This window comes from Nelumbo lutea, chromosome 3 (genome assembly GCF_056320005.1).
Source record: "Nelumbo lutea isolate HS-2025 chromosome 3, American lotus-T2T, whole genome shotgun sequence".
NCBI lineage: Eukaryota > Viridiplantae > Streptophyta > Magnoliopsida > Proteales > Nelumbonaceae > Nelumbo > Nelumbo lutea.
In genome coordinates this window covers 22,247,076-22,264,586 of record NC_142686.1, presented here as the reverse complement: position 1 = coordinate 22,264,586, position 17,511 = coordinate 22,247,076, and the positions used below count along the sequence as shown (strand labels likewise).

The window sequence follows — 17,511 nt, the reverse complement described above, 5'->3', positions numbered from 1 at the left end:
CCTCGTCAAGAGAAGATAGAAAGGAAGGAGAAAGAGGATGCAAAATCATGAAAGTGCAAATTTATTTTGTTTTGATTGCACTATAAATGAAGTAGACTTGAAGGAGAATAAAGTAAAACCCAAAACAAAATTAAATCAGAATTTGCATTATTTTTATTTGCACTCTAAAGCATTTGTAAAAGAAAATAAGGTTATTTAAGATAAAATACAAAATTCTTTTCTGAAGTTTCTCACAATCCTATAGTTTCACTTCAGCAAAAACCTCTCCTTTATTTTTAAAAAATTCAACAAATGACCAAGACAGAAAACATGTATAATTATATTTTTACCCTAAAAGGTTATGGATATGATGGTGGGTTGGCCGTCAGTGAGGAATTCTCATATCGAATTCAATTGCCGCCATGTGTTACAGTCGGGGAGAGGGGAACACGTCTGAGAATTTGTTACTAACAGTCTAACAGCCAATCTTTGTTTCAACGAAAATGACATGGATGACAATTTGAACTGTCTGACGTCCAACGATGATACTGGGAATTTTGTTTAGCAATAGGCAGGAACGGTACTCTGTTTTCTTGCGTTACAGGAGGAAAGCATGGTGGAGAGGTATGCCAATAAAATAAAAGAAAAAAAATGCTAGAGAAAAGAAATGTAAATATAATGGGAGAAAAAAATAAGAGGGAGTCTAGAGATTCAGAGCTAGTCGACGGATGAAAAACCGAGGATGGATTTGTAGAAGTAAAGAGGCGGTGGCTTTAGGTTACAAATGGAAGGAACTGAGGGAAGAAAAGAGAGAGAGAGATTGAGAAAAAATGGGGATCATGGTTGCAGCAGTGGTATGAGGTGGTCATAGTAGCACAACCACTACTGCTGCTCTAATAGATGAAATCGATAACCGAGGGGGTGTTGGCGAAGAAATTCCAACGATGGGAGATGAGGAGGAAGGGAAGAGAGAGAGAGAGAGTGATTGAGAAAAATGAGGACCATACTTGCAGCTGTGGTATGAGGTAGTCATAGTAGCCACTACTGCCGTTTGAATATCATCGTTTTAATATTCTGTCTTGGTCATTAATGGAAGTGAGGTATTTGTTAAATTTTTAAAAAATAGAGGAAAGATTTTTGCTAAAATAAAATTATTGGAGAGATTTTTATGATTCAGAAACTCCAGGGAGGTTTTTGTATTTTACCCAAAAAAATAATCACTCCCAAACGGTGGCTAACTTGCTTAACATTATCCGTTTTCTATTGGTGGAGGAGAGAAATCGATAAAATCAAAAGAGGTTCAAAAATCACAGAACCGATTGGTCGTTAATATTTCCAGTTTCCCCGCTGCCAAGTTTCAAAAGTTTCCCGGGAAAACACTTGCCAAATTGGCCATGGCGTCCGCTGCTTCGATCTCTCATGCGACATCGTTTCTGCAACTCTCATCTTCCTTTCTTGGGGACTCCTTGTCGTCGCCTACTCTTTTCATCGGTCCTCCACTGAAGAATTTCTCACCTTCCACTCTCTCAGGTTCGTCTACTCTATCCACTAGGTCTCCTTTGCAATCACTGGCACCTTCCTGTCTGTTTCGTCGTTAGTTTACTATTACTTCTTTATTGTGCAATTCAGGAAAACAAAGGCAGTTTGTTCCAAAGAATCTTGTAATCATTTCGAAGAGGATATCAGGGTTGGAAGAGGCCATGAGAATTAAGAGGTATATTGCTGCACTCTTTTTTTTTTTTTTTTTTCTTTCTATTATAATAAGAGTGTGTAGGGTTTTTTTTTTCCTAACCCAAGTTAGCATAATGCTTGAATTTGTAAATGTTGGTAATCTCTTATGGGAAAGTGAAACTCTGAAAGACCAAAACTTGGAAAAGAATAGAAGAACAAATAAAATGAGAAAACAACGAAAAAAAATAATAGGAAAGACATTCATTAACCGCTGTACTACCATGGGTATGGTAATGCCTATTTTATTTTATAGGTAGAGTATCTTCTTGAATTGAACCTTTTATACTGTAGGCCCGATGTAAGAGATCTATTAGATGAAAAACCAATCTGGTTGAATACCTCTAACCATCAAATAAATAGATTATTTCTCAAAGAACATTGTCCTTGTTTTTGACCATTCAAAAAAGATTCATTGTAGTTTATTAATTTATTCAATTGGATTGATTTTTTTTTTGTCTGAAAAGTCTTCAGTATATGAATTACTTTGGGATCAACAAAATATACAACATATCATCATATTATCAGTGGTAATTAAAGTAAAGTAGTCTTAGGGATATCTAATGCATGTCCAAATTAATTATGCTGAAAGGAAATGAAGTACATTATGGTTAGGTTACTAGGTTGGAGCATGCAGATATTTTCTGGACATGAAAAAATGTTCATCATATACTTTTGATGTGAGAATTATGCAAAAATCTGTTGGATACAGGTTGTGGAAATGGCACACTTTAGTATATATCATGATTTGAAAAGAGGGAGCAGATTGATAAGGTCCTAAGGTCACCTTATGAGACTCTTTCATTGCAATTTTTTGACCAATAAGACTCTTTCCTTACACAGCTTGCAGAATATGAGCTAGTGGCTGAGTTTGTGAAGCATTCGTCCTACCTTTAGCTTTAACCTTAAGATATACCAAACATTTTATCAATAATAATACCTAATACCACATAACATGATAGGCTTCTATATCTTCTCACAAAATTTAAAGCATGCTCTTTCTGTTCCCTGCTCTGTACTCTGGAACCCTCAAATTTCCATATCACTCCATTTGGATGCAGTTATTTGTCTTCAATAGACATGAAGGGATCATCTATTTGCCCAACTGTTTTAAAATCAAAAGGTGCAAGGGCAAGGGATTCCTAGTGCCTGAGGTGCATGGAAAGAAAGACATGCCCCCGAATGATGTGTGACATCATATCTGAAAAATATTCCTTTTCCATTAAAGGCTGTAGCATGGCCCCAATTACGCTGGCTGCAGCAGCTGAATATTGCTCTGATAAAAAATCCAGATATTTCCATGCAAGCCCACCCCAAAAATGAGAAGAAGGAAGGAAGAAAGGAAAAACACCATATGCATGCCTATTCAGATGTCTAGTCCTCATAGCTTCAAGCTTTGAGAATTAAAGTAGTTTAGCCTTTAACCCACTTTGTCTTCTCTTATCTTCTCAGGTAGGTAGAGGTTAGGGATTTGATCATTTGCATCTCTTGAGTCTTGAATCTCTCTTTCTCTCACTTTACTGTGCCAATTCATTGAAAAAGAATACTGCAATTTAATAGACCAAAGATATGGTATATCAAGAATTTTCAATGTTAAAAAACAAAATGTCATAGCATTTTTGATCTGGTGATTATTAGGTCTATGCTAGGAAAAATCAAGGGCATTTTTCTAGATGCTATTACAAGGGGATGACAGTTGGTAGTTATAGTTGACTACCTCTTGTTGTGTCCTGAGGTTGAGGGTCTAGATTTTCCATATTCATGCTGTGATGCTGGGTATTTGGGATGAACATAATAAACAGCTGCTTGAGGGGATACTGTCCTCAACTGTGTCTATCTATGAAGGATTTTGTAAAATTGCAACATTTTTTCCTGAAAATTTGAGCTTGGAGCATCATCATTCATCAGCACATTACTGAAGTATTATGCCAACCGTTGAGTCGGTAACGATACTTCTAGACCATTAGTTTGAGGTATGCTAGTAATGTAGGTACTTGTTATGCCATTTCTTATGTTTTTTTTTTCTTTTTCCATCTTTGTCTGGTTTAAATTAGTTTGTTCTGTTTATTATGGAAATCATGTTGTCATTAAGTGATCTCTATGTTCCTTTTTGTGGTCATTATCTACTCACTTGCAGAGAGCGTGAACTTCGAACAACAACACGTTTCAGGAGAAGGCCACCTTTAAGGCGTGGAAAGGTCTCACCACGTCTTCCTGTGCCAGATCACATTCCAAAGCCTCCTTATTTGAATACAACTTTGTTGCCTGAACTGTCCAGTGAACATCAGATTCATGATGCTGAGGGAATTCCTCACATGAAGGCTGCATGTGAGCTTGCTGCTCGTGTCCTAGACTATGCAGGGACACTCATTAGGGTGAGAATTACTTCTTATTTTTATCTGATTACTTTCTCTGTATTTTACCCTAAGTTCTCCCACTCACAAACATAGGTTAGTGTTCTCTGTTCTATATGTGATGCATACTAATCAATAATCATAGATTTCTTCTCTTCGAAATGGAAGTTCATGTAATTAAAATATGCATGTTGATATAATTCATCCTTTTGTCATCAAATTGTTCATTTGAATAAAGTCATTTCCTTGATATGAAAATTGAAACTCCATGCGAGCAAACCAGCCATTGAAAGAAGACCTGAAAGAACTACTCAACCATATCTCTTTTACTTTAAAAAAAAATCTATTTACTTTAGACCTTCTTTGGATTTTATACGCCATCAGCCAACCATCTATGATTGGATATGCTAAAAGCAATTGCCATTCATAACAAATAAAGCTGTAAATAAAATTTATGGTCAACTAAGTGGACTAGTTATTAGTCAACCTATACACCTATACAATGGTTAGTGTTCATAGGTAATTTCATCATGTGTACTGACCGACTAGTTTCTAATGTAGTTAGTATGACCCCTCAACTGATTAGTCAGTTCCAGTTGATTGGTTGGTGATTTGATGACATTGGTTCCCTTAAAATAAGGCCAGAAATGGAGAATTTGTAATCTAGGAAATCAACCAAGTTATAAATATCAAAACTAAACTAAACTTTATGAATGTTAAGCTAGGAAGTGTTAAGGCCAGAAATTGAGAATTTGTAATGTAGAGAGTCAACCAAGTTATAAATTTACTAAGAGAAAAGACTAAACTGAACTTTACGAATGTTAAATTAGGAAGTGATCTATGTTAAATTTGACTACAGGAAAAATGCAATGGGTAATTGATCATGTTTTGATCCTAGTTTTCAAGGCGCCAAGACAAACCTAGGCAACAAGAGAGCGCTTAATTGCCTAGTTTCCTAGGCGTTGCTTAATGTTCAGAAAAGGACAGAACAATAAGGGGCTGAGCCCCTGTTTTTATCATAGAAATATTAGTAAAAGAAGGGGTATAACCCCTTTTTTTCATAGAAAAAATAAAGCATGAATAAAATCCTTAGAAATGATGAAGAAGAAAGGGAGGATCCCTTGTTTTTGTTCTAGAAGAAGAAGAAAAAGAAGGGGTTCCACCCTATTTTTGTTCCAAAAAAATAAAAAGGAGTGGAGCCCCTGTTTTTATTCCAAAAAAAGAAAAAGAAGGGACAGAGACCCTTTTTTGTTCCAAAAAAAAGAAAAAGAAAAAGAAGAAAGGGCTGAGCCCTTGTTTTTGTTTGAAAAAAAAAAGAAAAAGAAAAAGAAAAAGAAGGGGTGGAGCATACCTTCTAAGGCAGATGCTCCAGTGTTGGCTACGAAGAAGACAAGAATTTGGAACAAGACTCACATTGTGCATGTCACAAAGGTGCGTCTTAAGGATGGTATAATTGGGGCAGGCCCAACCAATAAACTTACAAAGGTTTACAATAGACGGAGTCTTAATTCAAAAGTTCAAAGAGCTGTATTCCCTGGTAAGGAAAGCAAGGTCTTGGAAAGAAAACAGGTTCTCTCGGTGATCCCTTTAGGGGAGGAACCAATTAATAGTAAAGGAGGTGAGGAAGTTAGAAAGGAAAGTGGGGTGGAGGGGGAGGTGGTGTCAAATGAGTAGGTGAAGCAAGAAGACATGGATATAAAAAACTTGTTGACAGGGAAGCAGAAATTGGAAAATTGTTGGGTTTGTTCTTCTTGGGAGGCAGGGCTTTTGAGGAGTTGGTAAAAAGGAGGAAGGATGAGAGTTTTTCAAAATCCTTTACAGGGAACGGGGGAGAAATTTGGAATGAGGAAGGAGGGGAGGAAGAATCAATTTTTGATGAGGAATAAATTTTCATGATGGTGTTTTGGCAGTGTTGCCTTTTCTCATGTTTTTAATCATTCTCATTAAAATGTTTGTGTGGCTGTTTTCTTTGTGTTTTGTGCTGTTTGGTCATGTGGGTGAGTTGTTGATGTGTGGTGCCTCCTTGGCACTGTTGGAGGATGTATCTTGCTTTCCTTGTTCTCTTTTTAATTTAATTTTTGCCTTTTACTTTTCAAAGAAAGAAGCTATCAGAACCCTAACGAAATAAGAAACTAATAAAAAATATATTATTTTATGAAAGAAATAAACAGAATGATTGAATGTATCTTACTTACCTTAATATTATAAGAATAAAATATAAAAAATATAAGAAACTTGAAGAATTTATATATAAATGTCATGGCATTTGGGCGAGGCGAGCCCCAAAAAGTGCCTAGACACCTAGGCGTCGCCTTGACGACTATGGTTTTGATTGATGTGGCTGGATGTGATAATATCATATTACAATGTGGTAGTTATTGCCATGGAAATACAAGTAAGGTGAGCTGATTATTTCAAATTAGGTGTCTTGACTTATTCCAATACTGTGAGAACAAAATCAATTGGATCTTGATGGATCCAGATTCATCATTTGCACAAACTTTTTAATACATTTTTGAAACACTTTCAATTATCTTTACCTATCTACCAGCCAAAAAAGAGTAGATTGGATTGGGCTTTGGAATTGATTGCCAATAGTGTTGTTGCTTGTAGTAATGGTGAATGAAACAGAAAAGTTTTTACTTGGGGCCATCTGCGATTGGTGAAACTTTCAGAGATATAGGGAGCCATTCTGATGGTGTATTCAGGACCTTTTGGAAAAGGTGGCTTTGCATGTTGAGTTCTTTATCTTTTATTCATAGCCATCAACTTCTCTTCTCTTTGGGACTTAACCAGGATGGAGGTTGAGGGTGAGGCTTGAGTGGTAATTTGTTGGATGAGCAGTTGGTTTTTGGGTTTGTGATCAATGAGACATTATATTAGAGAAGCTCATGCCATGGCCTTGAGGGTTATCAGCCGGTTAGTCGTTATCAAAGGAGGAAACTAAGGTCTAGGAAGACCTGAGCTGTATTAGAGCTTGTTCATGTTGGGATAGTTTTCATTTTTTTTTTTCTGAGTTTTGACTTGTACATTTCTCAGTGGGATGAGGCTTAGTTGAGTTGAGCTTGAGTTGTACATTTCTTCTGATAAAAAACTGCATATTTCATTTATCAAAAAAAAAAAAAACTGCATATTTCCTAGAGTGTTTAGTGTATGCTTATCTTTTATGGGTGGTTGCTCCTGTCCATTATTTGGGCTTCCTTGTATGTGTATTTTATCCTCTTGTGTGTTGTAGGATATAGGGGTGTTTATTTGAGGTTATAATATATCTTGCATTATTGTACAATTCTGGAGTACAAGGAGTCTATCTAAGATTTTAGAATCATTGTATATTGGGATTGTTTAAGTCATCGAATGGTCTAGAATAGGGTTTTGAGTGAGATCAAGGAGGTTGGCCAGTATCTAGGGGTGTTTATTTGATAATAGATTGATACTTCCTCCCACAGATTGCTCTTCTAAATGAACCATATAAATTCAATCTCTTCTCTAATTTTCTGTTTCTTTTATTTTTTTTGGTTTTATTTCTCTTAATCTCTGTAGGTTATTTTGAAGTTTAATAATTTTTTATTGATAAAAGGGAAAAAAAGACAAAAAAGGAAAATGATAGATTAATGTGCAGTCTTCTTTTTTCTTATAGGTTCATCTTAATCTGATTGTACTGCATATCTTCTTAGAAACTATAGGATCTTCCCATGCTCATATTCTAGATTTTTCTTATAATAAATAGAAAGAAAGTTCATTGATAAAGACAAATATCACAAAGAATATAGGTAACACCCAATCAAAAAATTAAATAAAAAAAAGTATTATAGATGCTTTTGCATAGATTTTGGTGGACTTTAAGTATTCTTCTATTCATGCATATCTGGTTATCTTGCTTTCAATGCAGAAAAAGGTTATAATGTTTTGTGCTCATTTCTTGTTAATCATTTTATTCATTTAAGCAACAGGAAGAGTGTGCTTCTGTATGTATTTCCCTTTACTGATGAATATGCTACCTTTTAAATATGATTTTGGTCTGCTTGTTAAATTGTTAAATTTGGTACTTTGGGTTGTTATAACCTTATCTTGTGTTTGGCTAACATGACATGGTTTTTATAAAAAAGATTTGCTATTACATGTTCCAATGTCTTTATCAGCCATCAGTAACAACAGACGAAATTGACAAAGCAGTGCACAAGATGATTATTGATGCCGGGGCTTACCCTTCACCTCTTGGCTATGGAGGGTTTCCAAAAAGTGTATGCACATCAGTTAATGAGTGCATGTGTCATGGAATACCTGACTCACGCCTGCTACAGGTTTTCTGTGCTTTCTTTCTTATCATTAATTCCTTATTTTCGTGATATGCTTTACATGGTAAAACTTAACACTTGGGTATCCAGTCTTTTACATTGATGGTGATCTTTTGTGCAGGATGGCGACATAATAAACATAGATGTCACTGTCTTCTTGAATGTATGTTCATGAATAGTTCCTTGCTAAAGGTTATTCACATATACTGCTACTGGTTCTTGTCCGTTGTCATTCATTTATTTTTACCAGTGCTATGTCTTCCAATTTCCACTTCTAATTGCCATATGTTTAGCAGATTTTTTTCCTAAGAATGTATTTATCAGTTTAGAACTTGGAGGCTGAGGACGGTTCTGCTGCTGAAGTTTCAGCAGCAAAAACATCGTTGAGTCAAGCTGGTCGGTACACAAATCCACGGTCAGCTTGCTGCATGTACCTAAGGTTGATCCTAAGCTGGTCCAGGCCAGTGCCGGGCAACTGGGTTTCTTGGTCTAAAGACTATATATATATCATATAATTCCAGGCTGGGAGGGCTAGTCCTTCCGGGATGGGCTAGCAGTGATCATCCCTTTACATACCCCTCAAACTTTAACTACTTAAAGCTCATAAAACTTATAAAGAAACAAAGACATCCGGATCCAATTCTGTTATAACAAAATAGTATTTATTAAGATTAAACCCAATCTGTATTCCTAGAATACAGATGGGGTGGAGTGGGGTAACTGGAGATCTAGGGATCCCCCCTATGTTGGGGTAGTTCCCCTTGGAAATCTTTCCAGAGTTAATCTGGTGAGAAGGGGCATCCAGGTTATGGATCATTCATGTAGTCTTTGCGTGCAACATGCTGAATCGACAGATCATTTATGTATTCATTGTCCATTTTCCTCTCAGATTTGGGGACACTTTCTCAGAGCCTTGGGTTTCAGTTGGGTAATGCCTTGATCGGTTAAGGATCTGCTCTGTTGTTGGGATGTGAGAGGCCTAAGCAAGAAAGGGAGCCTGGTGTGGAGGATTATTCCTGCTGCTTTCTTATGGTCTATTTGGGCTGAGAGGAATAGTAGAATTTTCTGATTATTGAAGGGGATTCCCAGGTGATAGTGGGCTGGCTTAAGGATCCAGACACTGTGATTTGGGGTTTTAGAGATCTTCTCAAAAAGGTTAAATGGTTAACAAGGAATATGACAATCAGAGTTCAGTGGGTAGGGCAGATCAGCAAACTCATTGGCTGATTCACTTGCAAAACAAGGGGTTTCCCGGGATACTTTATTTTGGGCTTCAGTGTAATTTCTTTTGTACTTATAATTCTGTAATTAGCTTCTAAGGAAAGGTCGCATCTCGTGCCTTTCCACGGGTTGCATGTAACTCTTATTTGCTGGTTTAATAAAATCTCACTCATTTATCAAAAAAAAAAAAATAGAATTTTCTGTAATAAAGCTAAAAGTCCTGAAGATATCACTCAGAGAGCTGTGGGCAAGCTGATTTCTTGGATATCTGTATCTGAGGAATTCAAAAGTCTGAATTTGTCTTCTTTCTCTTGCTCTAAGTCCTGGTGGAGAGTGTAACTGCTGTGGTTTTTAGGCTGCCCTTCTGGGTCTGAAGCCAGCTTGTATTTTTTTTGGAGCTGAATAAAATTATTTTACCTTTTCCAAAAAAAAAGTATTCCTAGAATTTTTCTTAGTCCTCTCTTCTTCAAGTTATTGAAAAAATTGAAAATGAAACCATTCCATTTTATATCTCAATTGACTAAGAAAATCTCTGGCAAGCTACTGATAGCCAATCATTTCAGAACCTTAAGACCTGGTGATCTTGTTCTCTTCCACCTGACAGAGGCATGCTGTCTGATCTATGATTTCCCATGATCGTAGATCATGGCAATTGCATTAATCTTTCTTTTTGTATTTTTTAACTAGATTCTGACTAGTAATCACTTCTTGAGTTAGCTTCTCATTTTTAGATTCCTTTACCTAACCTCCCCAGCTCCACAACTCTTTAGGAATTAGGACTGATCATCATTCACAAAGAGCTAATAATCTGCTTGAGTAACAACTGCTCCATTCTATGGACAGTTGGAGACCAACTAGAAAGTGAAAATAATAGCTCAAGCAATATTATCAGGGCATCACATAGCCTTCAGGTGAATAAAGGCATTGTGGCTTGTTTAAATATATTTCTTTTTCAAGTTTTTCTTCCTTTTAATTAAAACTTATTGAACATAATACAAATGTATAACAAGTTAAAAGGATGCAAAATTTTGCAGTTCCCTTTGATCTTGATAATTTACAGTATCTAAAGCATTTCTTATTTCTTGTCATTTATTCTTCAGGGCTAGTGTTTCTCTTTATTATGCACTTTTATCGATTTGAATTTTAGGGTTATCATGGGGATACCTCAAAGACATTTCTTTGTGGTAATGTTGATGATGCTACAAAACGCCTTGTGAAGGTATAATTTCATTCTTGACTTTATGAATACTTAATCTATGTTTTCCAACATCTATGGAAATTCATTTTTTTTTCCATTTCATAGCTTTTATCCTGTTTCTCATAACCATCTTATTTATTGATATTTTTCTACCTAGGTCTCAATTCACTAGTTCTTGTTATCAGGTAACTGAAGAGTGCTTGGAGAGGGCCATATCTGTGTGTAAAGATGGTGCCAACTTTATGAACATTGGAAAGACGATAAGGTAGTAGCTTATATTTTTATAGTTACACTAGCATCAAGATTACACTGATTTCAAGATTTCAATAATTACATTGCTTATGCTAGTTGTATGTTTGGAGAATGTACAACTGCTTATTTTATGAAGGTACATGAAAATATTAGTACGAATAAGGGATTAGTACAAGATTTACAATTGAGGACTAGTTTTTATTTATTTATTTTATTTTTATGTACTGTGGGATGTCTACATCATGGTTTCTGTAATGCATATATTGTCATGAAATAGTGCCTAGTCACTGATTTTAGTCATTCCAACTCTGACATCTAGATATTAAACTGTCCAAATGGTTGTCAGTCATGTTAGTAAAGTGTATGCCCATAACCCACCCAAAATGCCAGTTTATATTACCATATGTACGACTATCCTATCATAAGTTTTTTTTTTTTAATCATTGAGGGGTACATAATTGCTTTTATTTTTAGCTATTAAAAGAAAGCATTGTTCTGGTTGGCAAGTAATTGGTTGGTTATTTTTATATTGATTATACGATGTGCTTTTCATTGAATTATTTGCGATTATTATTCAATATAGTAAATAATGGTAAATGAAACATTTAATAGCCATTCTTATGATAAAATACAGTCCATCTATTGTAACATCTCTCTCTCTCTCTCTCTCTCTCTCTCCCCCTCCCTCCCTCCCTCCCTCCCTCCCTCCTTTTGCAAAGATATTGGCTATTTAACATCACTGAGGTGTCTCATTTGCCATAATTTGAAATTTTCATGGATTACATTTGTTATTTTTGTAATCTGAAGAGCTATACTCGAAGTAGCAAGGAGGAGAAGAGAACTACAGAACTGAAGAGTATGTCGAACTGTACTAGGCAGTCGACCAGTCTTTTATTTATAGATGAATATAGTACAAGGTACAAGAAATTACTGGGATGCCCCTGATTAGTGATGGGACACCCAGATGACTTAAATCACTAAACAGGATTAGGCCCATTAACACAGGCCCAGTTACAAGATAAGTTAAACATAAGACTGGGCTAATAAGAACTCTTATCAACCGAACATCACTCTAACATTCTAACACTCCCCCTCAAGCTAAGCATGGATATCAATCATGTTTAGCTTGCCAAGTATGTCCCTGAACTTTGTTGATGCCAGCCCTTTTGTTAATACATCTGAAATCTGCATCTCTGATGGAGTATAAGGTACACTGAGTTCTCCTGAAATAATTCTCTCTCTGACAAAGTGTCGATCAATTTCAATATGTTTTGTCCTGTCATGTTGTACGTGATTGTTGGCAATGTTGATAGCAGCTTTATTATCACAATACAGCTTGAGAGGACCCTCAGACTTGATACCAAGCTCATTAAGGAAGTTTTGAGCCATAAGAGTTCAGCAACCCAGTGTGCCATAACCCGGTATTCTGCTTCTACACTTGATCTAGCCACAACATTCTGCTTCTTACTGCGCCATGTGACTAGGTTTCCTCCCAAGAATGTACAATAACTTGAGGTTGATTTTCTGTCTCCAACAGACCCAGCCCAATCAGCATCAGTGTGGGCTTCAATTTCAAGTCTGCTGTTTTTTCTGAATAGAATTCCTTTCTCTGGGCAAGTCTTCAAGTGTCTGAGGATTCTTTCCACTGCTCTCATATGAAGGGCCTTTGGTGAGTGCATGAATTGACTAACAACATGCATTGCATAGGCAATGTCTGGCTGAGTAAGGGATAAATATATCAGTTTTCCTACCAATTTTTGGTACCTTTCCTTATTATAGTATTCCTCACCCATTGATTCTTGTAATCCATGGCTTGGTTCTATTGGAGTGTCTGCTGGCCTGCACCCCATCATGCCTGTTTCCTCTAGGAGATCTAGCACATACTTTCTTTGACATATGTAGATTCATTCTCTTGATCTAGCAACTTCAATCCCAAGAAAATATCTCAGATTTCCCAGGTCTTTGATATCAAATTCTGAAGCTAAGAACTCCTTCAGCCTCTTCATCTCTTTCACATCATTTCCAGTAATCACCATATCATCCACATACACAATGAGTGCTGTAAGTTTGTCATCCTGTCTCCTTGTAAACAATGTATGATCTGCACTGCTCTGAGTGTACCCTACTTTTTTCATGGCCAAACAAAGTCTCTCAAACCATGCATGGGGAGATTGCTTCAAACCATATAATGCTTTCCTTAGTTTACATACATTCTTTCCAACATCATATCCAGGTGGGGGTTCCATGAATACCTCTTCATGAAGATCACCATTTAGGAAGGCGTTCTTCACATCCAACTGATGAAGTCCCCAGGAGAATTTTGCTGCTAGTGACAATAGAACCCTGATTGTGTTGAGCTTTGCTACTGGGGCAAAGGTTTCCTTGTAGTCAATTCCTTCCTTTTGTGTAAATCCCTTTGCCACAAGTCTGGCCTTGTACCTCTCAATTGACCCATCTTCCCTGTGCTTTATTGTGAATACCCACTTGCACCCAACAATGCCTTTCCCCTCTGGCAGGTTCACCAATTCCCACGTCCTTGCTTTCATTAGGGCTTTTATCTTCTCATTCATGGCTTCTTTCCACCTTGGATCAGATGCCGCCTCTAAATACCTGGAAGGGATACATACAGAGGAAAGAGCAGACACAAATGAGTGATAGGCAGGGGATAAGTGTGAGTAAGAAACATAATCAGCTATGGGATGCCGAGTGGTACAAGAGCGAATATGCTTACGGAGAGCAATAGGAAGATCCAAATCTGAATTGAGTGAGTCGGAATTACCTTGGATTGCAGAGACAGATTGATCTGAGTTCAACTGGTTGCAATCATGAGGTTGAGGGGCCTTCTACCTTCTACTATATGTAAGTATCTCTTTCTCTTGTTCACTAGAACCTTCAGAAGCATCAGCCGAATCTGGAGAAGTAACTGGCACAGTGGGAGTCTCACTAGGTTGACCCGGAATGTTACAGCTAGTAGTAGTGGAAGGTGATGAAATGGGAAAAAAAAGAAGGGAGAATGAGAATCCTCTTCCATCCCACTACTCTCCCCTTGAAGAGGATTCTGAGAAGACTGGAAATAGGGTTGAGACTCAAAAAAGACTACATCTTTGGTGACATATTTTTTCTTGGAGACAGGATCATAACACTTGTACCCCTTTTGTGTAGGAGAGTACCCCAAAAATATTCCCTTTGTAGCCTTAAGATCCAACTTGGTTTTCTTTGGATCCTTCACATGTATGAAGCATGTACAGCAAAAAACCCGTGGGGGAAGAGGAAATTCTGGAAGAGTGGGACACAAAACAAAGAAAGGGGTCTTCATACCCAGTATCTTATATGGCATCCGATTTATCAGGTATGATGCAATGAGAACAGCTTGAGACTAATATTGCTTGGGCACATTGTGCTGGAAAAGAAAGGCTCGAGTTGTCTTCAATAGGTGCCTGTTCTTGCGCTCAGCAACCCCATTTTGCTGAGGGGTGTAAGCACATGATGATTGATGTAACATGCATGCATCTTCCATGAATGAGTTCAGGGATCTTTCAAAGTATTCAACTGCATTGTCTGAATGGAATTGCTTGATTTTTTTATCGAATTGTGTTTCAACCATCTTGCAAAACATCATAGTTATCCGGGGAACTTCATCACATCCTTTCAACAAATAAATCCAAGTGCACCGAGAATAATAGTCAATAAAACTGATAAAGTAACGGAAGCCATCAATGGAAACAATGGGAGAAGGACCCCAAACATCAGAATGAACCAAATCAAAAGGGGCTTGAATTTCATTTCTAAAAATTGGATACATTGATCTGCATTGTTTTGACATTTGGCACATCACAAATTAAACTCTGACTCGGAATGCCCTTACATAATTCGGGAAACAATATTGCTAAAGAAGAAAAAGACAAATGACCTAGCCTAGCATGCCACAAGTGCAGCCTAGCTATTGACTCCACACATTCCAGACTAGTAGTAGAAGCTTGCAAGGCTGAGCTGGCATCTTCATCAAAATAGTAGAGGCCCCCATACTCATGACCACTTCCAATCGTTATCCTCGTCAAGGTTCAAATTTTTTGCAAGCTTTGAAACAGACAACAGATTTGAGGTAAGACTAGGAACATGTAGGACTGATTTAAGAGAGAGATCCTTGCTTAGGTCAACCACCCCCTTTCCAAAGATGGTGGAGAGGGACCCATCAGCTACTCTCATCTTATTCTGGCCAGACAACAAATGATATGTAGAGAATAAGGAGGACATATGTGTCATATGGTCAATGGCTCCGGAATCAATCACCCAAGAGGTAGAATTAATGGAACTAGTTGCACTAAATGCAGAGGCTGTACCTGATTTGGCAAGAGAGGTGGAAGCTAAAGAATTGTTCTTCAGACGGGCTAATGCCCGACTGAGAACCTCTACCTCACTAGCTGTGAAGCCCGAAGTACTTGGTCCAGAGGAGTCGGCAACATGCCTTGCGGTGGAAGAGGACACTGTCTGAGTACTCTGTGAGTTGTCACTACTGTTGTTGGTGGCAAGATTCCCACTTGCTGTGTGGCCCTTATGTTGCCTTTTGTCCTTTCTCAGAGCAGCTGGCTTCAGATGAGGGTACAAGACCAAACATTTCTCCTTTGTGTGTTTCTCACCACCACAATGGCTACACTTGAGGGACTTCTTGTCTGAAAATCTATTCCCCTTAGTGGAGACTAAGGCTGAATGTTCTCCAGGTAGTTCTATTGAATGTGTCTGGGAGTCAACTTGCATCTCCTTTCTCCTTACTTCTTCATTCCTCACCAAGTAGTAGACATGGTGAAGCTCAGGTAATTCATCTCTCCCTAGAATCTGTGACCTTATACCTTCATATACAGGGTCAAGACCTGCCAGAAACTTGAAGGCTCTGCCCTCCTCAATCTGCTTGTCATGCCTCCCCTTATCATTGGCATTTTCCCAATCCAAAATCAAGTGGTGGTCAAGCTCTTCCCAGAGGCCTTCTATGCCGCAGTTCGGGTACAGTAGCAAGTAGAGGTCTGTAACTGAACCAGTTCACAATGCTGGTAAAAGTTTAAGGCTGCAACTGTGTGGTGCAAAAGTTGCTGCAGTTCTAGTAAAAAGTAAAGGTCTGTAACTGAACCAGTTCAGTCCAAGAGTAGGGCTGATAACCGACCTGAAGAAAATCTGTAACTGAAGTTGCCGCAGTTCTGTAAGAGTCTTGCTGATGCACCGAGACTGCAACTGTAGAAGCTGATGCACCGAAACTGCAACTGTAGAAGAAGCTAAGTCTTTACCACTTGTTCTGCACAAGTCTTTCTGGAGCACGAAGCTGCAACTGTAGAGGAAGTTCTCCCCCTCTCGGCTAGTGCTAGGACTGCTGAATCAGCCCTCAACCAGGTCTGTCCTATACAGACCTCTCTTAGTAGCCCAATAGCTACTACTTGTTGGAAATAATCTAGTAGGACATCTACTTCTGGGTCTTACTTCCCTTGAGTCCTACAACCAAGAGAAACCCTAGGTTCGAACTTGCTTTACTCTCTTACACTCCTAGGTCTTTACTGCAGCAACCCAGCAAAGGAAGAGAGAAGATGAAAAGACAGCAAGAGAAGAGAGTGCACCTGCTGAAACCAGGAAGGAGCTAATGCTCTGATACCATGTAATCTGAAGAGCTATACTCGAAGTAGCAAGGAGGAGAAGAGAACCACAAAACTGAAGAGAATGTCGAACTGTACTAGGCAGTTGACTAGTCTTTTATTTATAGATGAATATAGTACAAGGTACAAGAAATTACTGGGATGCCCCTGATTAGTGATGGGACACCCAGATGACTTAAATCACTAAACAGGATTAGGCCCATTAACACAGGCCCAGTTACAAGATAAGTTAAACATAAGACTAGGCTAATAAGAACTCTTATCAGCCGAACATCACTCTAACATTCTAACAATTTCCAGGTTTTGTTTCTTACTAAATAATACATGGAAATAGTCAGTCTAATTTTTCAGAAAGTTAAAAGACATTTTAAAGTCACATGCATCTCTAATTTAAGTAATATAGATGGTGTGTAATGGTAAATTTACATCCATTTGCTATTCTTACAAAAGAAAGACACTTTTTAATACCACCTAGCGTCTCTCATTTGATTGGCATGGTATATTATATAACGATAAATAAAAAACTTTCTTTTGCCCTTATTATTTCAAATTATTCTCCTTGCTAACCTTGTTTCCTGTTCTTTTCTGATAAATTGTTTGGGTTTGAATGTTTTTGACAATATTTATTGACATTGTTGATGCGATGCTATTTCAGTGAACATGCTGAAAATTTTGAATATAATGTGGTAGAGCAGTTTGTTGGGCATGGCATAGGGACTATATTTCACTCTGAACCAATCATATTACATTACCGTAAGTAACCTCTCGATTTCAATTCTTTTACTTTTTTTTCGACGAGTAATTCTTTTACTCATTGAACAATCTATAGATCCTTTTAATAGTATAAT

At 37.6% G+C, this 17,511-nt stretch overlaps 1 protein-coding gene across 2 annotated transcripts in view; it reads left to right on the top strand.

Moving 5' to 3' along the window:
• The first annotated feature begins 380 nt into the window (after positions 1 to 380).
• The window catches only part of LOC148863546 (methionine aminopeptidase 1B, chloroplastic-like), a 40,342-nt gene continuing 23,211 nt past the window's right edge, over positions 381 to 17,511 (top strand). The window contains exons 1-8 of one of the 2 annotated variants that reach the window (XM_088981006.1): positions 381 to 1,509; positions 1,609 to 1,693; positions 3,845 to 4,082; positions 8,201 to 8,362; positions 8,478 to 8,519; positions 10,725 to 10,796; positions 10,961 to 11,040; positions 17,319 to 17,416. In XM_088981006.1, the coding sequence (XP_088837132.1) occupies positions 1,374 to 1,509; positions 1,609 to 1,693; positions 3,845 to 4,082; positions 8,201 to 8,362; positions 8,478 to 8,519; positions 10,725 to 10,796; positions 10,961 to 11,040; positions 17,319 to 17,416 (913 nt within the window). In that variant the 5' untranslated portion in view covers positions 381 to 1,373. The remainder of the gene's footprint in view (positions 1,510 to 1,608; positions 1,694 to 3,844; positions 4,083 to 8,200; positions 8,363 to 8,477; positions 8,520 to 10,724; positions 10,797 to 10,960; positions 11,041 to 17,318; positions 17,417 to 17,511) is intronic. The other variant, XM_088981007.1, reaches the window with a different exon arrangement.